Source organism: Felis catus, chromosome E2 (genome assembly GCF_018350175.1).
Source record: "Felis catus isolate Fca126 chromosome E2, F.catus_Fca126_mat1.0, whole genome shotgun sequence".
Taxonomy (NCBI): Eukaryota; Metazoa; Chordata; class Mammalia; order Carnivora; family Felidae; genus Felis; species Felis catus.
The window spans coordinates 5,254,494-5,272,715 of NC_058382.1; the positions used below are offsets into that span (position 1 = coordinate 5,254,494).

At 39.1% G+C, this 18,222-nt stretch overlaps 1 protein-coding gene across 2 annotated transcripts in view; it reads right to left on the reverse strand.

Moving 5' to 3' along the window:
- LOC101087952 (zinc finger protein 420-like) overlaps positions 1–15,305 on the reverse strand; it is a 114,091-nt gene extending 98,786 nt beyond the window's left edge. Inside the window, exons 1-3 of one of the 2 annotated variants that reach the window (XM_045047127.1) lie at positions 14,905–15,293; positions 10,069–10,195; positions 9,476–9,571 (exon numbers count right to left, since the gene is read on the reverse strand). In XM_045047127.1, the coding sequence (XP_044903062.1) occupies positions 9,476–9,571; positions 10,069–10,195; positions 14,905–14,919 (238 nt within the window). In that variant the 5' untranslated portion in view covers positions 14,920–15,293. Of the gene's footprint in view, positions 1–9,475; positions 9,572–10,068; positions 10,196–14,904 lie in introns of both variants that reach the window. The other variant, XM_019819183.3, reaches the window with a different exon arrangement.
- Between the last annotated feature and the right edge of the window lie 2,917 nt (positions 15,306–18,222).

The window sequence follows — 18,222 nt, forward strand, 5'->3', positions numbered from 1 at the left end:
ACGAGGTAACTTTATGGTTCTCCCTGATAAGTGAAAGATGTCTTCCTGCTTTGAAGAGTTTTTCTTTATCACCGTATTTTGTAAATTTAATCTAATATATCTTGGTATGGGCCTGCTTTTGTTGATTTTGACAGGAGTTCTCTGTGCCTTCTGGATCTTACTGTTTCCTTAGCCAAAGTAGGGAAGTTTCAGTGTGCCTGCCCCTCATGCCATTAAAAATCCGTGTATTACTTTTACTCCCCAACACTACATTTTAATAGCCTACTATTGACAAGGAATTTGATCAAGAACAATCAATTAATGTATATTTATGTTATATGTGTTATATATGCCATTCCTACAATAAAGGAATTTCAAGAAAGGAAAATGTTAAGAAACTCAGAAGAGAAAATATATTTCTGTACAATAAACAAACCTGACTATAAATGTACCCACATAGTCCAAACCCATGTTGTTCAATGGTCGATTATACTTTGTGTTACTGTTTACCTGCAACCTTAATGAAGGTGGGGCAGGCTAATGTTGGTGTAGGGGAACATTTCATTCATTAACACAGAGTTAACACATTAAAATCCATTCAGTGTTCTTATTCAAAATATATTAAATTCAAATGCATTCTAACCAAACCAGTGCAAAACCACTATATGATCCTTGGTCAAAACACCCCTTTCAATCATTCAAGAACCATTCTGTTCCTCTGATCTGTGAGTTGTGCTTTTCCATTCTGTTCAAACTGAGGCTCATTATTGAATAAATGTGGATTTATAACAATTTTACACCCTTTTATGGAAGAGTTAGCTATCCTTGCCTACGATGTGTGAAAATCTCTATTTCAACTGCCTAATATTCTTGACTTCTATCGATTGCTATTATGAAGATGCACGCAAATTTTAAATCAACAACCACCATAATCTCCTTGCAAAAAAACTGTCATATCTATTTAAAATTCAGAATGTTCCTCTATCTTACTTTAATGCAAATAATGATGCCTTGAATGATCACTTCATGGTTACTTACATCACAGTTATACGTCAACCACAAACAGCATGTGAATGTAGACTTTCTTCGTACATTGTACATGACAGTGTTCTTTATCTTCCATGGAAAAGCTGGTATTAGAGAATTCCCCATCATACAACAGCCGTGTATGTCTGAGAGACAGAAACAATCAAATCCTTTTGCATGCACACAAGCTTATATTTTCCACACCACCCCCCCTCACAAATCACAATCATGGTCAAAAGAAAAAGGAGACAATAAAACTATTCCTCTCCAGACAGACATCCATCTTCCCTTGATTCTTTCACGCATATTAACAAACACAGTTGACCATTGAAGAACATGGGTTTTAATAGTGTGGGTCCACTTATACACAAATTTATATATATACTGTAAATGTGTTTTCTCTTCATTATGATTTCCTTAATATTCTTTCCTCATGCTTGCTTTATTATAAAAATACTGCCTATAATACAGACCACATATTTAATAATGGGGTATTGACTATGTTCTAGATGAGGCTTCTGGTCAACAATAGGCTATTTCCATGGGAAAGTGCCTATGTTTTTAAATTTGGGGGCTCACAAGTTACAAGCAGATGTTCACTTGTGGAGGGGTTGGCACCCCATAGCACCTCCATTGTCCAAGGCTAAATAAGCGACCTGAGTGTTTTAATTTTGGATTTTTCCCTATAATAAATACTCTGATTTACAGGAGACTATAGATGCTGGCGAGGATGTGGAGAAACAGGAACCCTCTTGCACTGTTGGTGGGAATGCAAACTGGTGCAGCCACTCTGGAAAGCAGTGTGGAGGTTCCTCAGAAAATTAAAAATAGACCTACCCTATGACCCAGCAATAGCACTGCAGGAATTTACCCAAGGGATACAGGAGTACTGATGCATAGGGGCACTTGTACCCCAATGTTTATAGCAGCACTCTCAACAATAGCCAAATTATGGAAAGAGCCTAAATGTCCATCAACTGATGAATGGATAAAGAAATTGTGGTTTATATACACAATGGAGTACTACGTGGCAATGAGAAAGAATGAAATATGGCCCTTTGTAACAACGTGGATGGAACTGGAGAGTGTGATGCTAAGTGAAATAAGCCATACAGAGAAAGACAGATACCATATGTTTTCACTCTTATGTGGATCCTGAGAAACTTAACAGAAACCCATGGAGGAGGGGAAGGAAAAAAAAAAAAAAGAGGTTAGAGTGGGAGAGAGCCAAAACATAAGAAACTCTTAAAAACTGAGAACAAACTGAGGGTTGATGGGGGGTGGGAGGGGGAGGGTGGGTGATGGGTATTGAGGAGGGCACCTTTTGGGATGAGCACTGGGTGTTGTATGGAAACCAATTTGACAATAAATTTCATATATTGAAATAAATAAATAAATAAATAAATAAATAAATAAATAAATACTCTGATTTAGAATCATGTCTCAAAAGTGGTATTGACTTCTTTCTGTTGAGAATTCTCTCAGTTTATTTAGATTTCACATTCCATTACATAGCTTCCCAACTGTTCACAACTGTAACTTTTTTATCTTTATAAAGAAATTTTTTTAATATATATGGAAAGCAAACATTTTTCATCACTCATTACATTTCTGGGGTTTATATCCAGTGTAGTTTTTCTGACGTTTTATAAATTCAGTTCTAGGTAGACGTTGTCAACATTCTTGACATCTGTAAAGTATCTCCTCAGGACGATCTCATGTTGAAGGTTTTGATGACGATTAAATGCTTTGTCAAATTTTTTTACATTGGTAATATTTCTTTCAGTATGCACTCTCTGATGGTCACAAAGTTTGAAGTTCTGCCTAAAGCCTTTGCCAAAACATTTTTCAGCCTTCTCCCCAGTATATATCACACCTCATGTTGACAAGTTTTGAGTGGTACTGAAAACCTTTGCCATATTGTTATATTTGTAAGGTTTCTTCCCATTATGAAATCTCTGCTGTTGAGCAAGTTTTGAAGACTAATTAAAAGCTTTACTAGAGTTGCTGCATTTTAAGTCTTCTCTCCAGTAAGGATACAGTGATGTACAATAGGATTTGAGGTTTCATAAGACACATTCCCACATTTATTACTTTTATACTGGATATCTGGAAACGGAGTTCTCTGAAATTGATGATTTGACCCTTGCTTCATGTTTCTTCCCAGATTCTTTACATTGGTAAGTTGTAATTCCATACTAAACACCTTGGTAATTATGGAAGATAGAGTTCTCACTAAAGGCCTTCTGAAGTTCACCACACATAAAAACAAGTTCCATATTAGGGACTATGTGATAACATTGAACAGTGATGTTTGCATACAGACTGTCTGGTTTTTATCAAATTTAGAGACTTTGGAAAAAGAGGGGTTATACCTGGTGGAAGAATAATGAACCCTCTGAAAAGACATCTCAACACAATCACATTTCGAGTTTTTATCTTCCTTTTTCAATATCTAAATTTAGAAGTATTTCAGTGAATCACTGAACGATTAATCCAATCTTATATCTGAAATAATTCCAATGAGTAGTTTTGGCATGCATTGGTTTATTTTCCAGAATTTCCAAAAGTCCTTCCAGAGAACATGCAGGATTAAAAATGAATTTTGGAGGGGCACCTGGATCGCTCAGTAGGTTGGATATCTGACCTCAGCCCACGTCACTATCTCATACTTCATGAGTTCAAGCCCCATATCAGGCTCTGTGCTGACAGCTCAGAGCCTTGAGCCTGCGACTGATTATGTGTCTCCATCTCTCTGTCTCTACTTCTCCCCTGCTTGCACTCTATCTCTCAAAAATGAGTAAAATATTTTTAAAAATTTACAAAAATGGATTTTGGTCTTTGGGTTCAAATATAACTGACTTAAGGTGGGGTTTTCCCCCAAGTATTTTATACACTTGATCTCTTCTGGCAGTACGAGTTCCATTAAGGGCAATTGTCCCGCTTTGGTGATATCCATCGTAACCTCATTTCTGCCCTTCTCTACCCTCCATCTTCATCCAAGTCATCACTAAGTGTAAATACTAAGAGCCACAGCTTCCATTTGTTCCTACATCACTCTTTAAAAAGAATATTCTTTACCTGACTTTGCCAATAGGCCTATGGTGTTATGGAAAGACACAAGTAAAAGATACATGATCAGTTCTCCCACTTATTACACTCACATGCATATATGTTAAATGCTAATATGCAAAATTAATACCCATCACAGGACATCAGCAGTGGAGAAATAGGGAGCATCGGGACAGTGCTCCTCCATGGAGACAAAAATGGACTAAATTACCTTGTAAATGCTCCAGAACGCAATTAGGAGAACCCAGCCCATGCAGGCAAGTAGAAATGAAGAAAAGACACATCAAAGAAACAAAGTTTGTGACACTGGCCCACAACAGCTACTCACCGTTCCTGACACTCCTTGCCAACACTGTGTGAAAACAGTTACCTCTCATCAGGAGACAAACACAGGAGTAACCTCTATGTTCAGTGATCTGGGTTCTTTGCAGGTGCCTGAGGGGCTTATTTCTGTCATGAAGGACATGGAAGCAGAGGGAATGAGGGCACCCTCTGGATGCACTATGATGGCTGCTCAGACAACAGGTGAGCTTTTGTTTACACACTGGAGAGACTACGGAGCTGAGGACAACAGAGGAAGGCATCATGGGCTCTAAAGAAGTAACTATACTTTCGTAAACTAGGAAATTACAAAAATTCAGACATTACAAATTGGTTATTTGTGTTCTCCTGTACAAACAAGTTCATAATCCTGAACCCCGAGGCTGTTTTCTTAAATTCACCAATCTCAACAAAAGATCACAAGGTCATAAAGAAATAGAACTAGTTCCAATCACAGGAATGAAATGTATCTCCGAAACTGACCCTAAATTAATAAGGTAGTGTTAATGGTGAGACAAAGAATTAAAGAAAAAAAGTCATAAAAATGTCCATGTAGGATGGGGCGCCTAGGTGGCTTGGTCGGTTAAGCGTCCGACTTTGGCTCAGGTCATGATCTCTGGTTCGTGAGTTCAAGCCCCGCGTCAGGCTCTGTGCTGACAGCTCCGAGCCTGGAGCCTGTTTCTGATTCTGTGTCTCCCTCTCTCTCTCTGACCCTCCCCTGTTCATGCTCTGTCTCTCTCTGTCTCAAAAATAAATAAACGTTTAAAAAAAATTTTTTTTTAAATGTCCATGTAGGAAAAAGAGAAAGCAGACCAAATGTAAACCCAAAGAGACAAACTGTAAAAATCACTGAGAAATTAGGACCTGAAGTGTAGAACCACTGAATTTAAACATACACGAAGGGGACAGCAACAGACTTTATGAAGCAGAAGAGAGAATCGGACAATCTAAAGACCCCTTGTTTTAAATTATCTAAGAGGACCAAAAAAAAAAAAATGTGGAAAATGACAAAGTCTAGGGACACATGGGACACCTACAAGTGAACCAATATACACATTAAGGGGACCCCATAAGGAAAGGAGAGTGAAAGGGGGCAGAGAGTTTCCATAAAGAACTAAAGGCTTGTAGGTGCCATGTATGTGGAAAGGAGACAAATTAACAAGCTCGGCAAATTCACAGTAGGATAAATATCAATGGTGGGAGATGGGTATTAAGGAAAGCACTTGTTATGATGAACACTGTGTGTTATATATAAGTGATGAACTGCTGAATTATACTGAAATCAATATTGCACTGTATGTTAACTATTATTTAAATAAAAATTCAAGAAAAAAAAGACAAGACATGAACACAGTGACACGTTGTAATTAACCTATCAAAAATGACCAGTGAAAGAATTTTGAAAAGCATGACAAAAGCAACTCATCTTGTATAAGAGCTCCTACAAGATTGTTACTGGGATTCTCCGTAGACCTTATAGAAAGAAAAGCATGGAACAATGTATTCAAATACTGAAAGATCAAAAAATATCCACCAAGTGGGAATGCAAGCTGGTGCAGCTACTCTGGAAAACAGTATGGAGGTTCCTCAAAAAACTAAAAATAGAACTACCCTACCACCCAGCATTTGCACTACTAGGAATTTATCCACGGGATACAGCTGTGCTGTTCCAAAGGGGTACATGCACCCCCATGTTTATAGCAGCGCTATCAACAATAACCAAAGTATGGAAAGAACCCAAATGTCCATCGATGGATGGATGGATAAAGAAGATGTGGTATACATATACAATAGAGTATTCCTTGGCAATCAAAAAGAAAGATATCTTGCCATTTGCAACTATGTGGATGGAACTGGAGGGTATTATGCTAAGTGAAATTAGAGAAAGACAAAAATCATGTGACTTCACTCCTATGAGGACTTTAAGAGACAAAACAGATGAACATAGAAGAAGGGAAACAAAAATAATATAAAAACAGGGAGGGGGACAAAACAGAAGAGACTCATAAATATGGCGAACAAACTGAGGGTTACCGGAGGGGTTTTGGGAGGGGGGATGAGCTAAATGGGTAAAGGGCACTAAGGGATCCACTCCTGAAATCATTGTTACACTATATGGTAACTAATTTGGATGTAAATTAAAAACAAAAAATTATATTTTAAAAAATCCACCAAGAATACCCTACTTGGCACAACTGTTTTCCATGAATGTAGAAATGCACACTTTGCCAAGAAAAAACCTAAGTTTATCAGCAGACCTGTCCTATAGGAAATGCTGGGGCGCCTGGGTGGCGCAGTCGGTTAAGCGTCCGACTTCAGCCAGGTCACGATCTCGCGGTCCGTGGGTTCGAGCCCCGCGTCGGGCTCTGGGCTGATGGCTCAGAGCCTGAAGCCTGTTTCTGATTCTGTGTCTCCCTCTCTCTCTGCCCCTCCCCTGTTCATGCTCTGTCTCTCTCTGTCCCAAAAATAAATAAACGTTGGAAATGTTAAAATTCTTCTAGGGGTGCCTAGGTGGCTTGGTTGGTTAAGCGTCCAACTTCTGTTCAAGTCATGATCTCATGGTTTATGAATTGCCAAACCAGAGTAAGACAAAATATAACTCAAAAAATTCTACATAAATAAAAGATGAATTATTTAAAGGAAGCCTATATATAGAGATATAGAGACATATATATGTATATATGTATTTTTTCAACCTCCTTTACTTTGAGAGAGAGAAACCTAAAGCAAAGGAGGAACAGAGAAAGACGGAGAAAGAAAGAATCCCAAGAAGGCTCCACAGTGTCAGCACAGAGCCCAATGCAGGCCTCAGACTCCCAGACCGCGAGATCATGACCAGAATCTAGGCATCCCTATGTAGCTATAATTTTCAACTGTGACTGTGTAGCCATGAAAAAGAAACATGTTGAGTTGTTGGCATGTCTTCATGGGCAGTAAAATTGTAAAGAATATTCATTAAAATCAACCATGGAAAGCTCTAATGAAAACTTTTATGCATTAAGCACTTAAGACATTAAAAAGTGTATTCTGTTAATAGATCCCTAATATATTAATAATAGTTAATAATTTAAGGGCATAATCCATTCTTTATTTTTTAATTTTTTTTAATGTTTATTTACCTTTGAGAGAGAGAGAGACAGAGCGCAAGCAGGGAAGAGGCAGAAAGAGAAGGAGATGCAGAATTCGAAGCAGGCTCCAGGCTCTGAGCTGTCATCATAGAGCCCGATGGGGGGTGCTCAAACTCATGAACCACAAGATCATGACCTAAGCTAAAGTCTGAAGCTTAAACAGTGAGCCACCCAGGTGCCCCTATAATCCATTCTTTAGAATCAAGCAAACAAAAACTTTCATTTCTTTTTATGTTTTTTTTTAAAGTTTATTTTGAGAGAGAGAAAAAGAGGAGGAAGAGGGGCAGAGAGAGAGAGGGAGAGAATCCCAAGCAGGATCCACAGTGTGGGTGCAGAACTGGACTTAGAGCTTGAACTCACAAACAATGAGATCATAACCTGAGCTGAAACCAAGAGTCAGAAGCTCAACCTTCTGAGCGACCCAAGTGCCCCAAAAGCTTTCATTTCTGAATAAACATCGTAAAAATTGTAAAATATGCCAACAATCACTTTATTATAAAAATCTTTGGTATTAAATTCAGATATTCTGAGGAAAATAGAAAAACCAATGATTCATTTTTCCTGGAGTAAAATTATATTTATAATTAAAACTTTTTTCTAAATATAGGAATTTTACTAGTTATATACCTTCTTATAAAGCACATGCCCATGTTATATCAGAACTTTAAAAAAAACATAAAGGAATCTGATATGTAAGTAATCAGAAAGTGAAAACATATGCCAAGGTCACAGGAACTTCATACTGTACAAGACAAAATCATAAGAATATTCAATTATTAAGAAATACGGTAACAATTGAGACTTTATTTTAGGCTCTGAGTTTTAATTTTTAAATATTCTAGCTCCCCTATGGCATTAATTTACGTAGACTTCTAGGAAAATAGTAGATGCTTTAAATTATTTCACCATCGAGGATGCAACACATTGAGTGGAAATTTCTTAGTTTAGTTAATACAAAGAAAATGAACCTTAAAACTTTTATTTATTTATTTGAAGGAAGGGCAAAGAGCAAGTAAGGGACGGGCAGAGAGAGAGAGAGACAGAGGGATGGAGGGAGGGAAAGAGGGAGACAGAAACCAAATGGTTTCTATGCTGTCAACCCAGAGCCCTATGAGAGGCTTGAACTAAGAAACCCTGAGATAGGAGTTAAACCAAAATCAAGAGTCAAATTCTTAACCAACTGAGCCATGCAGGCATCCTGAACTTTTTTTTTTTTTTTTAATATTTTGCCTTTGAGAAAAAGAGAGCACGCGGGAGAGGGGAAGAGTCAGAGGATCCCAAATGGGCTCTTCACTGACAGCAGAGAACCTGGTGCAGGGCTCAAACTCACAAACTGAGATCATGGCTTGAGTTCAACCCAGACGCTTAACCAACTGAGCCAACCAGGCAACCCAAGAAATGAACTTTTGAGGTGAAACAAAGGACAAGATTTTCTCACTTAGGGAGTTGCTTTGTTACCTGATGAAATCACTGGATCTCTATTTTGTATGATTAAATTTAAAGCCTCTGTAATACTGAAAGGATAAACCAGAAAACTTGTAATGTCTCACTCCAGCCTTCCTGGGATTTCTGCACCAAATCCCAAGATGCCCACTACTACCCTGACACACTTCACACAAGAAGCAAATCAGAACTCAGAAATGGATTAGTGTACAGTTCCTCAGAAAGGTAGACATTTCCCCAAGACCTCAAAGCAAAGGGAGAACCAATCAGATTATGGAGGACCTCACTGTGGATGTGAAAACCTTCAGTGAAACTGAAGGAGAATCCTTAGAGAATGGAAAGCATGGTATGTTGGAAAGCAGATGTCCCATGTGAGAGGAAGAGCCCTGAAACTGGCCTTTTCCACCTAATTTCCATTCAAGGAGAGCTGCTCAACCACATTCTGAGGTCCAATTCCTCCTTCACGACTGGACCTCACCTCTGTCATCCGCTTCAGTTCCACCTACCTGGGTGTGTAGCTACTGTCTCCTTTCTCTTCACGGCCCAGACATCCTTCTTGTGTTCCAAAAAGATGACCAGGTGTGGCTTTGACACAACAAGACCTGTTTATTAGAAAAAAAGAATATGAGTGTGGTTGGAGATTCTAACTTCTGATCCATTATTGTGCTTAGTAGAGCAGAGAGGACAGAGTAGAAGCTTGAAATGATTTCCCAAATGCTGTGGCCCAACACCCCCTTTAGAACACACAGGATGAAGTTTCCATGTTCAGATCTTGACCTCCACTTCTGAGTACTACCACGACAGTAATGAGTAGAAATTGGTATTTAAGATGTCAGAAATACCATTTTATGCCACTCAGTGCTTAGAATTGCCATTAATCTACAGAAATGATAATGTTATCCTAAGGAAGGGAAAGATAAAGCTGAAAAGGAAACACCATGAAGATTTTTCTCTATATCTACAAACCCCTACTTCTTTCCCTGACTGCAGGGATCTGAATCCCAGCCATGCAATAGAGGAAAATTTGAAGATTCAGTCTTCAAAGGAAGGAACAAACCCCTGAGTGTGATTTGGGAAATCTGGAAGGAGTTATCCTCACCCAAGAAAAGGAGGTGTCCATAGTTCTCTAACATCACATCCCTGTATAGTTCACGTTGACTGTAGTTCAGGTATATTAACTCTTCCTGAGAGAATTCTATGGCCACATCCTCGAATGTTAGGAGTCCCTGAAATAAATAACACAGTTACCAAGTGGCCATAGGCAGATTTCATAATGCTAAGTCAAATGAAAGAGGGAGTTAATGTCAGCAGCTGGACCATAAGACCCGACCTTTACTGCTTATGTGCTTGTACCCACTCACCTTAGTCCCATATTTTAACCTCTTCTTTCCACATTACCTTTTACTTCAGGCAAAACACCCCATGTGCATACTGTCCTGTGGTGGAAACAGAAAGTATCCAACAAAAGGTAATGACTGCCCTGAGGAAGAGTTTGGATTGGCTCAGTTTGAGATTAACCCCTGACTCACACCTAAGTACATGGATAATAGAGTAAACCACGGCAGTGAGTACAGTTACCTTCACCTCATTTATACATATACATATACATATATACGTATACATATATGTATACATATATATACGTATATGTGTATATATAAACTTTTTTTTTTAATGTTATGTCTTTGAGAGGGAGAGCACACACAAGAGGGGGTGGGACAGAAAGTGAGAGAGACAGAATTCCAACCAGGGTCCATGCTCAGAGTGGAGCCTGACTTGGGGCCTGTTCTCAGGACTTTGAGATCATGACCTGACCCTAAATTAAGAGTAGGACGTTCAACAGACTCAGCCACCCAGGAGCTCCCTTTTACCTCATTATAATACTAAACTCTCACCCAAGGAGGAGCACAAACCTCATTTCCTATGAAATATGCAGAGTATGTACACAACTGTTCTCTTAAGGCTTATGTGCAACCTTGTACTCCACTTGACATAAGATGATAGCCTCCCCTCTCTGAATATCCATGCTAACCCTAAATGAAAGGACACCATTCCCCCTTCCTCCGTGAGTATCTGATTTGAAAGTTCCTCCCTGTGATTTCCTTGTTTCTTGTAAATCATTTTTGCTTTGCTCACATCCTCACCTGGTATAGTTTTTTTGTGATTCACCAATGACTGAACTTCTATTAGTTCAGTTAGATCAGGAGAACTGGTTCTGGCTTAGGTGAGGTTCCTGCTTGATGAGGTAAGATTATTTGTCACCCAGTATTATGCTCTAGTATATTCTTTACCTTGGAGGTAAGAACCTTTATAAATACTGTGTTTATTCAAGAGAATTTGTAAAATTAAGGCATCAATACAGGCATATACATTTTGAATATTGTATTTACATCGTATGGTACATGTGCTATCTATTTCTTAAATGGAAAGTTCTGGGGAGTGACAAATGTATTTAGCATATTGTAATATGAATTAGAATTTCACAACAGGACCTTGGGGATCTTGTTAAAATGCAGATACTGTTCAGGAGTTCTAGGATGAGGTAGTTGTCTGCATTTCTACAAAGCATTAGTCTATGGGCCAAGAGATACATATTTCAATAATGAAGAAGTAGAACTCAAAGACAAGAACTCTTGGAGAACTTGGAACTGAATGGGATTTATAGCAATTACAGGTTCTTCTAGAATAGCAAGAAACATGACAGCAAGCCTTTCGAGGCATTTCCTGGTTAGTAGATAGCATCTAACAGTTTCATAAATTCATGGAAAATAAATAATAACAATCTAAGAGAAGAAACACATTATTCTTCTATTTTTAGCAAATGTTTTGTCAGTCATCCAGTACCTGGTAGGGATCATATTTTAACACAGGTCATCTGACCTAGAGTTGACCCAAAATAACACACTGGTCAATATGGAGAAGGGACCCTAAAGCAATGTTCATAACAGGTGTCAAACCTGAGAAAAATGATGGAAAGAATAAGGTATGCACACAAAATTGATCGATCTTTATACATTCCATGCTCATATCCATAAATATTAAGGCATTAAATCTTTGTGTAGGCATTAAATATGATAAAGTAAGAAAGTGTAATGGTGACTAAGAAACATTTTCAATGAGGGACGCCTGGGTAGCTCAGTTGGTTAAGTGCCCAACTCTTGATTCTGGCTCAGGTCATGATTTCATGGTTCCTGAGTTCCAGCCTCCACCTCAGGCTCTGTGTTAACAGTGTGGAGCCTGCTTGGGATTCTCTCTCTCAAAAAAAAAAAAGAAAAAAAAAGAAAAAAATTTTTTTCAATGACATAAAACTCATAAAACTAGTTGTAGATGATGATGCTTAGGTCTTTTACTCACACTATCAACACAAACACACATTATGATATATATAATGTTATTATTTCTGAGTCTAGTATGATGAGGGATACAATCAGAAAAATTTCCACTTTTTGCACATAAAGCTAACATATAATTCTATAATTTTGATATGCATCAAGTAAATGCTGGTTCCTACATTCTTTTTTTTTTTAATGTTTATTTATATTGTGAGAGAGAGTGTGGGTAAGCAAAGTGTGAAAGGGGGAGAGGCAGAGAGAGGGAGAGAACCCAAGCTGTGACTCCAGGCTGTGACTGAACAACCCAGGTACCACTGGTTGCTACATTTTTACAGGGTCTCGTGACTGCCAGTACATCTCACCACTGCTTAATATGGAACTGAATGATGAGCACCAGAGAAATCTTGCAGAAGCAGTTTTACACGTAGAAATTTAAAGAAACATTTGTGATTGAACACTCTGTGCACCTACCCTCCCCTTGAACATAGAAGCTTCATGCAGCCCAAGTACAGTTCTTTCTGCCCAGGGGTCCTGCCCTGTGCTACTTCAATAAACTATCTGGCACCAGAGAGTATCTCAAGAATTGTCTTGACCGTAGTACTCCATGATCTCCTAACATAGTATTTCTTTGAAAGCTTTTTTTTATTTTTTATTGAGAGAGAGAGAGAGTGGAGAGAGAAGAAGAGAGAGAATACCAGGAGGGGCAGGAGGGGCAGGGGGGGAGGGGGGGGGAGAGAGAGAGAGAGAGAGAGAGAGAGAGAGAGAGAGAGAGAGAGAGAGAAATATGGAGAGACCTGACTCCTGTTCACCTCATGCAGGGCTCCAGCTCAGGATCGGTGAGATTATGACCTGAGCTCAAGTCAGATGCTTAATCGACTGAGCCACACAGGTGCCCCTCATTGAAAGCTTTTGTTTCATTCATCATTTGTGCTCTGTTTTATTTCGGGATTTTGAGATATGCCGACCTGTTAATTATGTGATTCTTCTTTTTCTGAAAATACATAGAAGTAAATAGAGTATGTGTCATGACTTTAAGTTGGGGGGGGGGGGGGGGAGTAGAAATAAAAGACATTTCTAAAGCGATTTTCATATGTTAAAGAAGACTCACAGGATACTGGAAGTCTGACTATTGTAAAGTTAAGCTAGCTTTTTGCCTCTAGAAAAGTATTAACATTAAAGCAGTTGTGAATTCCTGGAGGAATATCTCCCTCTGCCAGTCTCAAGTATTTCTCCGTGGGTTTTAAGTTGTAAGAAAATTTAATTTCATCTACATTTCATTTGGCTTTGTTCTGCTCATCAGAAACTACAAGGAAGGGGTGCCTGGATGGCTCAATCAGTTAAGCTTCTGACTTGAATTTGGCTCAGGTCAAGATCTCTTGGTTTTTGAGCTCGAGCCCCATGCCCCACTCAGTGCTGACCCTGTGGTGCCTCCTTGGGATTTGCAATCTCTACAACTCTCCTGCTCTCGCTCTATCACTCTCAAAATAAATAAACTTAAAAAAGGAAAGAAAAAAACTACAAGGTAGAAAAATATATATGCAAGGAAAGAGAAACTAGGAGAAAGAAGTTTCCAGTTTAAATGCGATGGTGTCTGGAAATTGCTCAGGGAATAGGCCTAAAATCATTATAACTGATAAGAAGGAAAATATGAACGTTATTGGGGGGAATTCTGGCAGAGAGCCAAAGCCAAGGAATAGAAGGTAACATCAGCTGCAAGTACACCATTCATGTCAGTGCCTAAGGCACACCTCAGGACACATGGTCACCAGTGTGTTCTTGTGACCCCAAACAGTAAATCACAATATAAACAACTTTGAGGATACGGTGGATTTATACAGCCTTCAATTACATATAGTTTCCAGGTCTTGTAATATCTAGAATATCTTAAAGTGACTTTTCCACATCCTAAAGAGCAGGAGCATTCCAGTTATTCTGTGCCTCATATCTGTCTGGTGTATTTGCGCATTTTCATAATCCTACTCTACCCAGGGCAGAGAAAGCATTCAGATAAGACCTACATGGGAATGGTTTTCCTTGATTGCTATCCCAGGACCAGACCCCATCAGCAACAGGAAATTTGGCCTCAACACCTTCCCCTCTGGATCTGTCACAAAGGGAATATTTTCAATACTTGCAGGAATTTAATTCAAAGTGACAACTGCTGTTGCCATACTGATAGCCATGTTGGACAGAAGAGAGAGAGGTCTCTGGGATATAGGGGAGGAGTGTTCTAAAGACATAACCTAGAGTATCATTTCTGAAAGGTTAGTAATTCGGTGAAAACACAAAGCAAACCGTCAGAACTGATAAAAAAAATCATTGGCATTTAAAAATTTTTTTTATTTAGAGGGAGAGAGAGAGAGAACATGCATGCAAATGGGGGACAGGGACACAGGGAGAGAGAGGAAATCTTAAGTGGGCTCTAAGCTTGCCAGGAACCCCAACTCAGGGCTGGATCACAGGTCCCTGGGATCATGACCTGAGCCCAAATCAAGAGTCTGATGCTCAAATGGCTGAGACACCCAGGTTCCCTGCAATTTCTACACGCCCGGAATTCAGGAGAAAAAGATCACAGGTCCTCCGGCCTGGGGCGCAAGGCTTACCTGACAACTGGCCATTTTTTCTTTCACCTCCTCTTCAAGATTTCTTTCTCAGAAGATCTTTGTGGAGAAAACACAGCACAAGTAGGAGAAAATGTCGGTAAAGACACCAACACTGCCTCTTCACCTCCTGTAACCTGATCGCCTGCAGGCAGGGCTTTGAAATGCAAAAAAGGCCCAAGTTCCTAGTCCTTTGTGTCAGGAGCTATTCAGAAACTGTCAGCTCCCACTTGGAGACCAATCACTGAGTTTCCCTTCTCTGCTTTCAGGGGGCCTCCCCTCCCACAGAAGCCCACAAATTCTGCTTGAGCATAGAAACAGTGTGCTACAGGACTTGACCCTCCCCAACTCCTGTACAGGAGACCCTTGAGCCAAAGCCTGCACTCAACTCTGATAAATTAATGGGAAACCTTCCTGCTCACCTCTGGGCCTCACTTAGAATTATAATAGGAAAAGATAGGACTCAGTAGGCAGAAAGGGAAAGATTAGGGCCTGAGGTCCCTGGGTGGGGAAAAACACTTTTTGGAACAATGCAGGGAGTGTCTGACTGCAGCAAACCCCCTCAGGAGTAAGGTTGCTCTTAAGGATGTAACAGACACGACCTACTCCCTCTCAGGTTCCCCTCAGGAATCTGACTAAAGACAAATACTCTTCTATATGATAAGGTTGGAACTTTGATAAAAGACTTCCCTACATTTATTACAGTCATAATGGTTCTCTGGCAAATGAGTCCTCAGATGTTTATTAATGTTTGAACCCTGGTTAAATATTTTCTCAGATTCACTGTTCTGAGCGATTCTGTTTTCATTAAAAATGCTGCGGTTAGGGGCGCCTGGGTGGCGCAGTCGGTTAAGCGTCCGACTTCAGCCAGGTCACGATCTCGCGGTCCGGGTGTTCGAGCCCCGCGTCAGGCTCTGGGCTGATGGCTCAGAGCCTGGAGCCTGTTTCCGATTCTGTGTCTCCCTCTCTCTCTGCCCCTCCCCCGTTCATGCTCTGTCTCTCTCTGTCCCAAAAATAAATAAACGTTGAAAAAAAAATTAAAAAAAAAAATGCTGCGGTTATGTTGTAAGATTGACTGCTCAGTGAAGATCCCTCAAAGGGATACTACTTATTTTTTTATTTTTAAAATTTCTGATTTTCAGAAATGTTTGAAAGGTCAATGTAATTCTACTGATAAAATGGTATAAGTAAGTATTTTCAGCATGGACCAGGTCACTTTCTAGATTTCCTAACTTTTGTTCTGCAGATATGTATGTTTGACCATTTGATTTGAGCCTTTGATTATAGAAACATGCCACTTTGCAGAAGTAGTGGATGTAGAAAGGGGAGTTTTCCAAAACATTTTATATCCTTCAGCATTTTGGGCAGTGAGATTCTTATTATGTGCAGTTGTCACCTTTTGGGTATGTCCTTCATGATATCTTTGATGCACTTGTCTCTCCCCTACACTATTCCAGTCTATCATCAAGTATACATTCTCAAGGGCACTATGGTTATGTCTACCCACTGACACTCTTTGGAAAGAAGTTTCTATGCATATCTTTGGAAGGAGGCTCTGGGTGCCATTTGAAGATAAAGCTGAAAGATAACAAATAAAAGTAAAATCATTCCACTTTCTACTATCAGATGAATGCAATTAAAATTTCTTATTCACAAAACTAAAATCAGAGAACTTCAACTTCTGGAAAAATGAATCATTAGTTTTTCTACTTTCCTGAAAATGTACCTGAATTTAACCCAAAAGACTTTTTGGTAAAGTGATTATTGGCATATTTTACGACTTTGATGCTGTTTGTTTATTAGAAATGAAAGGTTTAGGAACACCTTGGTGGGTCAGAGGTTTGAGCATCTGACTCTTGATTTTAGTTCAAGACATCATCTCGTGGTTTATGAGTTCCAGCCCCGCTCTACACTGACAGTGTGGAGCCAGCTTGGAATTCTCTACCCCTTCTCTCTCTCTCTCTCTCTCTCTCTCTCTAGACTCTCTCTCTCTCAAAATAAACTTAAAAACAAAACAAAAAATAATGAAAGGTTTTTATTTTCTTAAAGAATGGATTAAGCCCTTAAATTCTGTGTAATAGGGATTTATTAACATAATATATATATTTTTTAAGGTGCTTCATTCATACAAGTTTTTATTAGAGTTTCCCATGGTTGATTTTATGAATATTGTTTACAACTTTACTGTCCTTGAAGACATGCCAGTAATTCAAAATGTTTCTTTTTTCATGGGTACACAGGCAGAGTTGAAATTGATAGCTACGGGGGCTCTTGGGTGGCTCAGTCCACTAAGTGTCTAACTTTGGCTTAGGTTATCATCTCGCAGTTAGTTGAGTTTGAACCCTGTGTCAATTTCTGTGCTGACAGCTCAGAGCCTGGAGCCTGCTTTGGATTCTTTGTCCTCCCCCTCTCTCTGCCCCTATCCCACTCATTCTCTTTCTCACTCTCTCAAAAGTAAATACGTGTTAAAAAATTTTTTTATAAATATCATAGATATTACAGGACATGAAAAGTATATGTGATATAACTTTCTATAAATCTACTCTATCCTCATAATCAGAGTTGTATCTGATTTTTTCTTTTGGGACCACAAGAACATACCAGTAATACAGGTGTTTTGGTGTGATTTAGGTACTGATATCCATTTGTTTCCTTACAGCTGATGCTAACTTCTAGTATTTGGCTTGCTATCTTTGCCAGATTTCTCCCCTAGTATAAAGTTCATATTTTGCCTCTCCTCATTTGTAAGACTTTTAGGGGAATTAACTAAATGATGTGCAGAAACTGGAAACTTTTGAGTTTCTCTTGCCATAGTTTTTGGTGAGAAAAACAAAGGCAAAAGAACTGTAGATAACATTAACTTTCCCTCAATTTGCAGCACCTTGATAAATGCTTGAGACTGGCAGAGTATAACATTCCTCTAGGAATTCCCAAGTGCCTTAATTTAATGCTTTGTTAGAGGCAAAGGGTGGCTTTACCTTCACAATAGCCAGACCTGCCAAGATCTAACTTGGTCTTTGTTAACATATGAAAATCCCTTTGGAAACTAACTTTATCTTTACTCCCCAAATTAAAAGTATATAATCAATGCCCTCTCAAAATGAGTCTACCCAGAAGTCCACATGCTTTAGTAAAACCAGTTTTTGGCACCAAAAACATCTCAAGAATACTTCTTGACTCTTGGTTCCCAGCCCACATCACATCAGTGTCCACTGGACAAGGAAGGACTCACCTTTCTGTTGTAAGGATATTGACTTGTGGGAATAGAGATTCTAAATCACACCTCCACCCAGGATGTGTTTAATTCACTCCACATCAGGT